This window comes from Leptonotus elevatus, chromosome 17 (assembly GCF_054856555.1).
Source record: "Leptonotus elevatus isolate MCC_2025b chromosome 17, RoL_Lele_1.0, whole genome shotgun sequence".
Classification (NCBI taxonomy): domain Eukaryota; kingdom Metazoa; phylum Chordata; class Actinopteri; order Syngnathiformes; family Syngnathidae; genus Leptonotus; species Leptonotus elevatus.
In genome coordinates, this window is record NC_141255.1 from 13,358,605 (window position 1) to 13,371,719 (window position 13,115).

Genomic DNA, 13,115 nt, shown 5'->3' on the forward strand with positions numbered 1-13,115 from the left:
TTAGTGTGTACAAGAGAGTTTGCCTATCCCATGAAAAAAACCTGTTATGAAAGATTTTTCACTCAGAAATTCTAAGGATTGCAAGGAGAGCTTTTGACTAAATTTGACTAGTTAATCAAAAAAAAATAAAAAGTTATGCAAGGGTTGAGGAGCAAACTCACAACCTTGAGTTCGGAAGACTGCCACTCTATCACACCTGAGCTACGCCACGCCTACTCTTTGCTTATATCCAAAAGGTTTTTGGTCTTGGAGTTACGAAGATTCCAGCTGACACGAGATGACGATATGTTAACCCACAGTAGGAGCTGCATGGCTCAGGGAGTCGATTGGCTGTCTCCCAAAGTTGTGGGTTTGTTCCTCAACCCTGTTTTTGTAAAGCGCTTTGTGACAGCTAAGGCTGTTTGAAAGTGCTATATAAATAAAGATGACTTGGCTTGACTTGAGTGGCTTTGAGTTCTTATCCTTTAAGCAATTACTTTGAACACAACCCACAACCAGTGTGACAGACAGCATGACAATACTCGCAGTCATTTATTCTTTATCCTCTGTAAAGAACAACTACTATTACTGCCGCACTCAGAATGAGAGAAAGAAGCAGAGTCTCCACTATATCCCTATGTCTGTAACCATGGGTAAGGATAAGAGCTGATCCATAGAAATGCTCCTAATATAATTTGCCCTGAATTGATGCGAACGCTCATTGAATAAAATGTCAAGCTCAGTGTAATGCGGAAAAAAGGTCAGAAGAGAGAGAGAAAGGATGCACTAAAAATGTAGATAGCGCGCAGCCGTAAAACACAAACTCATAAACACACACGTGCAGCACCGTTACGACCACAAGAGCAAGAAAATATCATCCGTAAAATAACCTCGCCCCCAACCCCAAAGGCCTTATGGGAGTGATAGATTGGAACGGCGAGCTGGCGGCTCAACCACGGTGCGCGTCGGTGGTCCCTGCAGCAACGACAACCGCATTTCCTCTCATTTGAACTAGTGTAATTGTGTCGGTTCAGCTCCACTACCTCCTTCCGTGTGTGCATGTGCAGTTAGTGTGCGTTCGGCAAACGAGAGCGCTCGCTAGGGAGGCACTCAAATAGAAGGACAAGGTGACACATTTAACATGGAGACTGACAGCTGCCTCTCCTTTTAAAAGGGATGACAATACAGTCACCTGAAAATGTGCACTCATCAACTTCTTACAGAAACAAATGTCAGCTAGTTAAGTACATTAAGACAATCCTTTAACTATTGCCATTTTTATGATGGTGGAAGTTTGACATGGGAACAAAAAAAGTTAAATAATAGCTGAACAAGCTGCACATTGTGTTATTTGATTTCACTGACCAACCCTTCGTCCTCAAAATGAGCGCAAGAACATTTTGGTACATCGGAGTTCTTGATCCTAACAACCTCAGCTCAATTATTATTAATTGAAAAAAAAAATGAAAAAAAGACTGCTACATATCTGAAAATCGACTCCCAGATCACAGGTAAGCGTGTAATCTCTTCATGCTACAACAAAGCTCAGAGGATGCCTTTGAAAAGCAAGTGTGTGGTTGCGCACTGCTGTGTACAAAAACCCACAACTCATCTTTTTTTCTCGTTGTTACACGGCTAGTGATATTACTTCCTCAGTTCATGAGTTTCACTTTATTTGAACAAAATCTCTCAGACAATTTCTTTCTTTGGGGGATTTGCACACTTGCATGTTAGCAGCCAGTTAAATTATGTAACAATATGAGCGGTGCTGGTCATTTCAATGTGTTCAAGCAACACGGAATTTTGAATTCGAATGAATGGATGAAGAAAAAACCACATGCAGAAGGGAGTTTAATCAAAGAGGTGGCAGTTGCCTCTGAATGGACACACATATGCCAACGCACGTACGCAAAGGGTTCAATAATGACAGGACACAGCCGGAGATAACACGTTACTGACGTCATTGGCATGAGCACACATGCTCCTTTGATTTCATGTGAATACAATGTGAAATGCTTTAACTGTGTAGCATTGTCTTGACGACACAGACACACACACGTGTGCAAAGATGGAGTGGATGAATGAGGCGGAGAGATGAGAAGAATGAAACGAGGCTTTGTGCGCAGGGAGAGGATGGCGTTGCTTTTATATTTTCAAGTCAAATAAAGGCTATTGTTCCATTAGGCAGCCTTTACATTACGCTCATTGAAATGCTGACATGCTCACCCTTTCATGAATGTGATGCAAGACAGGATGAGTGGCGGCAAAACAAGGACGCAACTATTTGAGTACACGGAAACCTTATCATTTCTTACTGATCTACCACAATTCAGTCAGCGCATTCAGCATTGCATCATTACTGTAGAATCAAAGATACAATTCTACAGCGATGCAAAGCCAACAGATTAAATGATTTAACACACAATTGGACACATTCAGATTTTACAGAATCAGAGCCAAGTTAATACAATTATAGTTTTGCTTGTAGGTGCATTAAATGTGTTATCGTCTGGCGGACATCTTGGTTGTTTCCTCCCACATCCCAAGACCATACCTGTGATGTGTTTGTCAATATGAGTCCAACAATTGACTGTCAAAATGTTTTTTTTCATCTTGCAACTCTATTTAGAACCCTTTTAAGGGTTTGTTGTGGGCTTTCAACCACATGTGGAAAAAATGCTTTGCTGAATCACTATGGCAACAAGAGGCTTGGCGTGATGGGTGAAGATTCTATTACAGCGGCAATGGGGCATAAAAAGAAGACAACAAACACGTCTTACGCGCACTCCATTAGTAAAAACATTAACATGGAAAGTGAAATGAGGGAAAGAGAGTAAACAGCCCCGTGTCGCTTTTCCTCCTTTTTGCACTATAGGCACATTCACACAGCTCATAGGCTTAAATAGCACTGTTGCCACGGCAGCAATTAAGAGCCAATTATAGTCTGTATGCTCACTGTGGCTCCAATGGCAAGAGATGAAGACGACAGAACTTGCCGAAAGAAAATGCCTGCACTCGCTTCTGAGTAATTCAAAAACAAATCTGCACAATTGGCAGAGAGTTGGTCTCAAAGTGCGTAATTGGAGCCATTGCCCATATGGGGCGGCCAGAACGGGCTCGACTCTTACCAGCAAATGTCGCAGCAGATGGAACATGCATGCGGAGCTCTGTGGGACAAAATTAAACATTAACAGAAAAACAAGGACCACGCACGCGTGGCAGAATCCTGGCAGGCCACCGCGTGTCGAGGACAAATGAAATGGATGAACGATGCATTGGACAGCTAGTGAGAAACAAGAAGAAAAGCACAGTTGAGAAAATATGGCAATATCATTAAACAAGTTGTTCAAGTAATTGCCAGATCAAAAGAGATATCATTTTTATTCCCTAGTGCACCAAACTGCTTAGAAACCAATCGGATCATGGCACAGCTCAGCATCCATTGATGGAAAAGTGAGCCGACTGCATGAAAGAACGATGGTGCTCATTGTCTGCTTTATGTGTTTGTATCACACATACCCAAACGCAGTCGCGTGTGAATTTGCCATGGCAACAACCCGAACCGCCACAGGGTGTAAGGAGGCTTCCCTTGTGTTTACATTTATCATCATGCAAATATCAACATGAAAACAACAATGTGCAAGTGTAAATTGTGTAATTTTAGGATTAAGATTTTTCATTAAGAGCCTCTTTGTGGCTTTAAATACTTCTTCTTGTTTTTAAATTACCGATTAAAGCCAATTTAAAATGCAGTATAATGTGAAGATCAAAACAAGGCATGTCTAGACATGCGGGAATTGACAATTCCTGTGATGATGACCAGATGTGGCCCGACCATAATGAGACCACCTGTAGCGTTGAGAAAGCCATGCTCATCATTGACACGAAAATAATTGACAATGTCGGTCACACAGGTTTCCCTGGGAGTAATAACACACTGCCGGTTCTGATTCAATCTTTCCTTCACCTTCTAAATCTCCACCATTGACAGCCTGAATATTGCCAAGGTAATAAAGTGCCATTTCAAAACGTGCATCTTCAGCTCAGGAGCAATGATTGAGAATCGGACAATTGCGGTCACGTGAAGAGCGCGACGTGTGAGGAGAGCCCGTTTTTAATCATCAACACCATCTTTGACCACATAATCGTAATTGACACTGCAGGGTGGAGTTTAATAGAAATATCCATATCACCATTTCCAAAAGAATAAGTGATTTAATATCTTACTTAACGGCACAAAGGGCTTTTGGCATTCAATCTGTGTCTGGTCCTGGGATGTATGTAACACAATATGCCCTTTGTGAGAATGATGGCTACATTAGCAACAAATGTTATCAAACTGCAAAAGACCCATGCCGAGTCTGAGATTTGGAAGCAAACCACAGCAGACTGGTTAAACAAACGACAAGCTGCTACACTGCACGTCCCTTTCATTTCAAAAACAGACCAAAATATGCAACTCCTACTTCTCAATGTAGGTTACAACCAAGATAGAAGTGATTGTGTTGCATTGCTTACAGCAGAATCTAACACGCTCTTACTTGCTTATGCTTTGATATACCAACCAGTGTAAAAATTCCAATCAGATTGCACCATTTTACACACATAATACAACAGGTGTTAACATGAGTATTCCAGCCCAAACGTCATCATGCATCTTGGCTCGATGATCATCGCCAACATCGAATATGGCAACTTGTTCCCACACAGCAGAGATAATCTATGCCCGAGTATTGTTGTATGCTCTATTTAACTTCAGTTAGCTTCAAAGTCCAGAGAGTTTAAAGATGGAGGAGGGCAGAAGACTGAGGGGATTTGCGGAAGGACAACGAGGCAGGAAGGTCAGGGGCAGACAGTCGCGCCAACGTAAGATCAATGCATAGAAAGGTTTGGAAGAGTCTTGCATGGGCACTGAAAGGTGACAATTCTGATGTTAAAATAATTTTTTTGGAATTATGTGTTTTTTTCTGTCACACATAATACAGAATGTATACCCTACGTTCCAAAGAGTCAGTGTGTCACACTGCAGTGCGGGTCTTAGCAGAGTATCGCATGTGTGCCTATATTTAAAGTATGCGTATGTGAGAGTGCCCCTAAATCCTTCAATGTATGTGTGTAGTCTTCCTTAAATTGCCTGTCCACAAGACAAAGTGCGTGGCAGCAAGCCGTGAAACTACACTGCTTAAATTAAAAGTGGCCATCATTCATAATCGTATGGGAAATGCCGGCGAGGCTGTCACCACAGCAACCCCCAGGACTAAATATTTGGACAAAAAAAACCTCACAAATTTATGAGAGAAAAAAAAATAAATTTGCCACTTTATAATGTCATTTTTTTTGTGAGTTTTTTCTCTCGCAATTTGTGAGGTTTTTCTCTGAATACCCCCAAAAAGGGGGGGGGGGGGTGTGACCAAAAAGAAAAAACAAAAAGGGTGACCAAAAAGAAAAACAACAAATATTTATACATGGCCCAAGTACACCATCGTACTTATCTCAGTGGTGTGATCTAAAAAATTTAGCAAGTAGAGGTGAGGAAATAGCAGGAATAGAATTGTTAGTGCATTTGTGTTGCTCCTGCTCAGCTCTTTCCCACAGGTGGACTTCTAAATAAAAAACAACAACACATTTTTTCAATTGAAAAGTAATTGAATGAAAACTTTGCTCTGATCTTCATCATGTCAGGTCACTTTGAAAGATTGAAATTTGCTCCTCAGTCAACGTAGAAACAAAAAAAAATCTGACTTCAAGGTAATTTTGTGAAACAAACATAGCTGCTTTGTGTTAATTTGACTGTTCTAGGACACATAGCGTACAATGCTTGAGGGGGAAAAAACACGTTCATATTCACACCGCATCTACACGGCCAGTGTTTTCTGCCAACTAAACAACAAAGGATGATGCTCCTTTATCTCCCAAGAGACAAAAACAGACAAGTACCTGCATGCTGACTTACTGATAGCAGGCACACAATTACAGTCCTTTGGAGCAGGGAATAAACTTCTACTGTAGAAAGGCTGGAACTACACCAGCCGATAGAAAACTGCATAGCTTTGGCAGTAAAATACGCTTGGAATTGGAATAAATTATTACGTTATTCTGCTTAGACTAAGTATGATAAGTTTGAGAAACTGGAATTGGGCTATATGGTTGACTTAAACTCCACACATCTTTTCACTTAAGAAAAGCTAACCGATAAGTCGTTATCTCGGTTTCACAAGAAAGTAAAATACTGCACCATGAAAACCGCAGCTCTGATTTCCCTCAAGAACAGCCGATATCATCAAGACGCCGTGGGATTGTGCAACATCATTGAAACCAAATCTAAACAGTTGCTCCTACAGCCAACACAGCGATACAATCTCAATCAAATTTCATGTCCTTTATCTGTGCGTGACGGAAGATGGATGGACGAAACCTTCAGCCTAGACTTTTTTTTTTGGTATTGTCTCCTGAAGTGACACAGCAGGAGAAGAGGACAAGTTGTGCCAGTTGAGAATCAGATGTGATTCTTAGAAGAATGTATGCCTTTTCCCAGAAAAAAAGTTATGTTCATTATAACCGCATATAATCTTTTTGTATTAGTGTGAGGATAAGAAAGTAGACCTTGTTCTTCACATTCTCGGATATTCTAATATCACTTTGCTGTGAACCTGCGATGGGAAAACCCAAAGACCAAAGTCCTGTTTCTGTCGCGTCACTTTTTGCCCCATTTTAAAAGGTACTGATGACTATACGAGTGAAAAACGAGTTCAGTTTGTTGAAAAACGTTTTTTTGGGGGGGTTGAAAAGACAAACACATAAAGTGTTCTTAACCAACTTCTCCCCACAGTTGTCTGCAAGCTTTTAGCTGGAAGGCCATTACGAGCTGGATGTGATTGCTCAGAGGCTTAAAATAGTGGCGCCATCCGATAATGGACTATAGTTTATGGTTATTAATGCGCTGGGACGCTCGTGTCAATCTGCGAAGCGAGTCCCTCGGAACGCCGACCTCTGTGCATGCAAAACAGTAATCTTGCGTTCAACACATTTAGTTCTGAGTGAAGTCTCAACAGCTGGTAGGTGTAATGTGTATGAAGTGACATGTTCCAAGAGGGCAAAGTCACACTGATGCTCTGCTGCTTTTTTAACATCATCCAGGGGGGAAACCCCACCTCTCTCACGGTATTTTTGCCATTTACCTTCAACCACTCAAAAATGTTCAGTGGCATCAAACCTATCCATAGTTTTTATTTATTTATTTATTTTTGATGCCCTCTATGGACAATAAAAGCAATAGTGTGCAATAAGCAAATCTAATTATGATAAAAAAACAAAACACATGTCATAATTGTCCCTTTGACCACTAACGCGCGCAGACGCATGCCACACACACACACACACACACACACACACACACGCGTGGGAACGTGAGCATTACTGTGCGCACACACACACACTTATATAATTGTGACGACATCCATAGACAGAATGCATTTCCTAGCCCCTTTTCCTAACCATCAAAAAGATTGCCTACCCCCATTCCTTACCCTAACCTCAACCATAACCCAATTCAAACCCTTAACTCTAAAACCAAGTCTTGACCCTCAAAAAGAGGTCGAGTTGTGAGGACCGGCCAAAATGTCCTCACTTCATAAAAATGTCCTCAATCTGTTGGTTAAAGACATATTTTGGTCCTCACAATGTTGTATGTACAAGTACACACACACACACACACACACACACACACACACACACACACACACACACACACACACACACACACACACACACACACACACACGTGTTTGAATCATCATGGGGACATCTCAGTGATAATAATAATAATAATGCATTAGATTTATATAGAGCTTTTTTGGACACTCAAAAATGCTTCACAGTGGTTGCATTATTTGTGCGCTCACACATTTACACTGTGGCAGCGGTAAGCTACTTAAGTGGCCACAGCTGCCCTGGGGCAGGTTGACGGAAGTGTGGCTGCCAGTATGCGCGCCTACGGCCCCTCCGACCACCACCAAACATTCGCACCTTCCATACACCAGTGTGAGTGCCCAAGGACACAACGGCACATGACTCAGGGAGAGCGGGAATCGAACAGCCGACCTTCTGGTTACTGAACGACCGTCTCTACACTCGGCGCCACGGCCGCCACAATGACATGATGCATTTCCTAGTGTTTCCTAAATGTTTACATTTAGTCAAAAAACAATCCAGTGCCGTGAGCATCAAGGTGTTTTTAAAATGCACATTTGTGATGAGACAAGCAGCTGTAGATGGTCGGATTTTAGCCGTGTTAATCCATGATTGTTATTTTCCAAAACAAGCTTATGAAAAGAGCTAGACCTAGAGGCAGTGTGGGTGTGGGTGGGTACTCTGCAGTCCCAGAAAGAGAGGTGGGAACAGAGCCAGCAGATGGGAATTAGAGCATCAATTAAGGGCAGCGTGCCCTGGGTGGCACGATAACAATTCCCACAATGCATCACCATCAGCGCTATCGCACATTCCACTTTGTCTTTCCTCTTTCACTTTCCTGCCCTTTCCTTGTCATCCGCTGACACTTGGCTGCACCTGTTACATGGAAAATAGTAGGAAAACCTAGCCAATCTGCACATTCTTTTTTTAGACCTCTGTCCTCCTCTCACGCCTCCTGCTGAGCGGTGCAGGTGAGACACAAAAAACAAGAACCCAAGTATTGAATTATTGAGGAGCGAAGGACAGCGGCATACACACCCACGAAGGTAAGATGACACCCAAAAAGAGTCTCATGCAAACAAACATATTACAAAGAAGAAGCTAATATAGTGGTACCGCCACTCTCGACTCGCTAAATGGGGGAAGAAGCGGCTACAGCAGAAAACACACTTTCAGATGTTTAGGGAATGGGGAAAAAGTACAAAATGCAATTAGCCAACTTGACTGACTCCAATCTGCTGATGTCACTCGCTAGACCACACCCCATTAAAGTCATGCAAGCACACAAATGTACTATAGTGCGTGTGTACTGTGCATGTTAGTCTGGGTTAAGATATTCATCCATCCATTTTCTGTACCGATCATCCTCACTAGAAAAGTAAAAATTAAAAAAAAATCATTATGGTTACCACGGTTTTTAGATTTGGTGTTGATTTTTGTTTTTCAAATTCAGTTAGTTTTAAATTGTCTTTAGAGCAGGTTTGTTAGTCGTCTTTTCCCCCCACAAAATGCCTCCTTTCACTTTTGTTTTTATTAGTTTTAGTTTTTTTTAAGAGTTGAGTGCATGATTAAAAAAAAAAAAAAAAGGTCACAATAACTATTGTGTGATAAAGAAGTAAACTACAATTCCCAAACAACTGCTAAAACTTACTTTTCTGTACAGCAATACTAAACTAAAAACATTTTAAATCAATCCCAAAAACTCATGCATAAAATCCATTGACAAAGATGAAAACGAAGAACATTTTTGCTCTAATTGTGTTAGTTTAAAGGCCTCATAATATGAAAATGCACCTGATTGGGGTTTTCTATCAATAATATGCATCCCCGGCCTGTCTACAATCCAACCAAGTATGAAAAAAGTCTGTCCACAACATCTTTAGCTTTCTCCTCCTTTCTAAAATGAGTGCTTCAAACGGGCAAAAACAATGATCAAGAAGAAGTGGTTGCTTCCTTCGTCCGAGTCTTTGAGGAGACAGTGTATTAATTTTCATTTTGAAGGACGTGTACCGACTGACAGCATTCCTCGAAGTACTGTTTCGTTAGTGAAAGCCTGTTCAGAGCTGGATTTGCAACTCGTTTAAACATAATGGATCGATCGCAACGGTGTGACACGACTGCAAACGTGAAAGATGTAAATTTAACATTTTATTTTGATTTAAAGAGTTCCTTCCTATCCTTTCCATTAGAGACGTGCCATATCATACCTTATACTATATTACAGGTGTATTTTTTGTGCCTAAAGTGGGAGCTACATTTGTCATGTGGAGGTTGTTCGGTTACTTGAGGTCAGATATGATAAAGCAAACAGTGGTTGGATAATACTGGTCGCGTATTGTTATGCCAAGATACAATCCGCGGTGGTTATTTAGCCGTCCGTGACAGGCAAATCGCCACAGAGTTGACGTAACTTTGTGATGATAACCGGCTGCTAAGTGGTATCGACGAGGCGGCTTGCACGTTGCGACCGCTAAGTGGCCTAAATGTGCACATTTGTGTTATTCATAATATAATATTCATTTCGACATGTCTTTTACACATTTGAGAACTATTTTAGCATGTGGAAAAATTGAATAATATGAGACCATTAAGACAGTTTAATTTATCTTTTTTTAAAACACTACATTTTATTTTACTTCATTTACAAAAATGCTTTTCAATTTTAAATTTCAGTTATTTCGTTTTTTTTATTAAAAAAGTATTTATAATTAATAACCTTGCTGTTAGAAACTAGAAAACAAATGATCCCACGGCAGACTTCACAGGAGATGCACACACGCAGTCATTATGCCAAGGGCAGTGCGACCCAGTGGGGAGACAAGCAGGATGGGATAAGATGGGTGACATCACATCCTGTCTTGTTTAATTCACAGGAAATGCTCATCAAATAATGCGCCCACACCAGCACAAGCTGCTGGTCACAATGAATTGTCATAGTTATTTGTTATGTATGGCTATCCAATCAACCACCACCTTTGGAAAACTGCTCATTTCTGTTGCTAATCAAAAATCACTCCTCCGTGACTACTTGTTCTTCGATTTTGCTGATGCATCAAAACTAGCAGCACTTTTGCTTAATGTGTGGCTACAGCAGAGGCAATTTGGACTCTGGGCCATGTTCTATTCTGCATTAGGTCAACAATATGTCTAAAGTTTACCGTAACCTGGTGTCCGTTTGAACTCATTACACAATTTGCCCAAATCTTCGTCTTCTATTCAGGTTGTAGTCCCTCTAAATCCCGACACTGTTAATCCCAATCTGCATCCTACCCGTACGTCCATGTTCCCCTCCTCCTGCTTCTCCAGGCTGCCGTCCAAACTCGTCGCAGGAAAAAAAGACTGCGACTGACTGACTGGATTATGGGGAGTCTGGCGGCAGGAAAAAACGGAAGCAGAGGAAGAAGAGGAGAAAACATTCCTCTCAAGACACGTGTCAAGTGTCAATCCAAGTGGGAAAAAAATGTGTAAGCGCGACAAAAAAAAACTGTTGCTGGCGCTGAGAGAGCGTCTTTCTTCAGTTTGTTAAAACCTTGCTGTCATCAACAAGAATCCCTCCCTCAGGGATTACTGAGAAATGTGCCCAAAAGTGGCAAAAGATGATGATAACAACACACACAAAATAAGAGGCGTTTAATGCACACATTTTTTAAAGGCCCAACAGTAGAGCTTCTTTTTCAATAAAATAAACACAGTTGCATGAGTGTGCATGAGTGAATTTTGTCATTAAGACTACTATACAACGCATTCACCGACAAATAAAATGTTCAAAATACGTCAACAACTATTACATTCCCAAGAATGAATGATATGTAATTAATATTATGGATATCAATATATGTTGTTTCCCCCTCTATCCACCCATTTTGTATACCGCTTGGAAAAATTGAGGATCTTCTGTTTACCTAACATGAGAGTTTTGGGGAGGTTTAAAGAACATCGAACCTTTGAACTGTGAGCCAGACGTACTAACTAACCACACACACCATTGTGCTGACCTATGTGTTATTGTGCAAATGTCTTAGGCCACCATTGGCTTTGTTTTACGGGCCTTGTCCACAGTTGTCAGCATGAGTTGTAAAGTTGGTGTTCAATATAATATAGCACTCGAACTGTTGAATCTCAAGAATCATGTCTGTTACCCATTTGCCATTAACAAGAAAGTAGCCTGCTAACAAAGACAGAAGGATAAACAAACAAATGCATAGCTCTACGAATTGTTTTTATTTACCGGTGCTAATAATTCATCCCATATGATCAATAAGGTATCACTAAAGCAAAAAACGTAATGGTGGCCGAAGACATTTGCACAATACAGTACTGTAAAATATATATCTATATCCGTCTATAATAAAACCTACATACACTATACATTTTTAGGACAAACACCAAACTGAACACATAATATTCCACTTCCTAGGTATAATACATTACCATGTAACACACAATGAATTTTAATCATCATCCAAATTAGTAACCAAAAACAGAAATATTAATATCAGAATCATGTTAGCTTTTGGTCGCACTCCTATGATTTCCATAAAATTACAGAAAATATTATTGTAATGTAAATGAGCGATTACTGGCAATGATGTTAATTGGACTGTGACAGTAATTAATGACACCTGTCAAGCCTCCGCAACTGTAGATCATTATCCCAAATGAGAGTATTTGACGGTCCAGTGCTAAAGTACAATGATGTCACCGCAAAGTCACTTTGTTTGGACACTAGCATGGATGCTCGTGGAATGCCATGGGCGGTCAAAGTTGGTTGTACTCACGTCCCGAGGACTTCCTTCAAGTCAAACATCTTCTTGATGTCGTCGACCTGCTTCTTCCACGTCTCCCCCCCGCTGGTGTCTCCGTTCTCCCGGGCCATGGTGTTGCTCAATACCGCGGGGGGTGGGGGAAGGAGGGATGTGGGCACAAAAAAAAGAATACAAAAGAAAACAACAAAGGGTGATGGTTCCGAGTTTTGTGAGCACTGTCCCGGTAGTGAGAGCTCAGCTGCGGCAGGACCATGTGAGTCCTCCAGCAGGTTGCCGTGTCCCTGGCCCTGCTCTTCCTCTCCCTCCTCCTCTTCTTTGCTCTCTCCCTCCCTCCCTCCCGCCTCCTCTTGTCCCCAGCAGGCTGTCAAAAATCCGGATTTACATCCACTTCCTGTTGTGACCTTTAAAAAAAGAGCACAGGGGAGTTTGTAATTATCAAATTGAAACGTGGTAATCTTTACTTATTGTTCGTTTTCCATACACACAGTACGTTAACAAGTACCTCTATCACATTATCAACTACACGATTTTTCACAATGTGTACATGGCATGTCTGACATGAATAAACGGATGCTTAGCTCAATCTTAACCAATGTTTCAGACAACAGTGAAAGCATTTTTTTGTTTTGTTTTACACTTGTTTTTTCATCAATGTGATTTCCTTTTAATCATTATATTTGT

At 41.0% G+C, this 13,115-nt stretch overlaps 1 protein-coding gene across 2 annotated transcripts in view; it reads right to left on the reverse strand.

The window, feature by feature from the left end:
• camk1da (calcium/calmodulin-dependent protein kinase 1Da) overlaps nucleotides 1-12,745 on the reverse strand; it is a 29,278-nt gene extending 16,533 nt beyond the window's left edge. The window contains exon 1 of one of the 2 annotated variants that reach the window (XM_086058382.1): nucleotides 12,447-12,745. In XM_086058382.1, the coding sequence (XP_085914508.1) occupies nucleotides 12,447-12,544 (98 nt within the window). In that variant the 5' untranslated portion in view covers nucleotides 12,545-12,745. Of the gene's footprint in view, nucleotides 1-164; nucleotides 285-12,446 lie in introns of those variants that run through there. The other variant, XM_086058381.1, reaches the window with a different exon arrangement.
• Nucleotides 12,746-13,115: the final 370 nt, after the last annotated feature.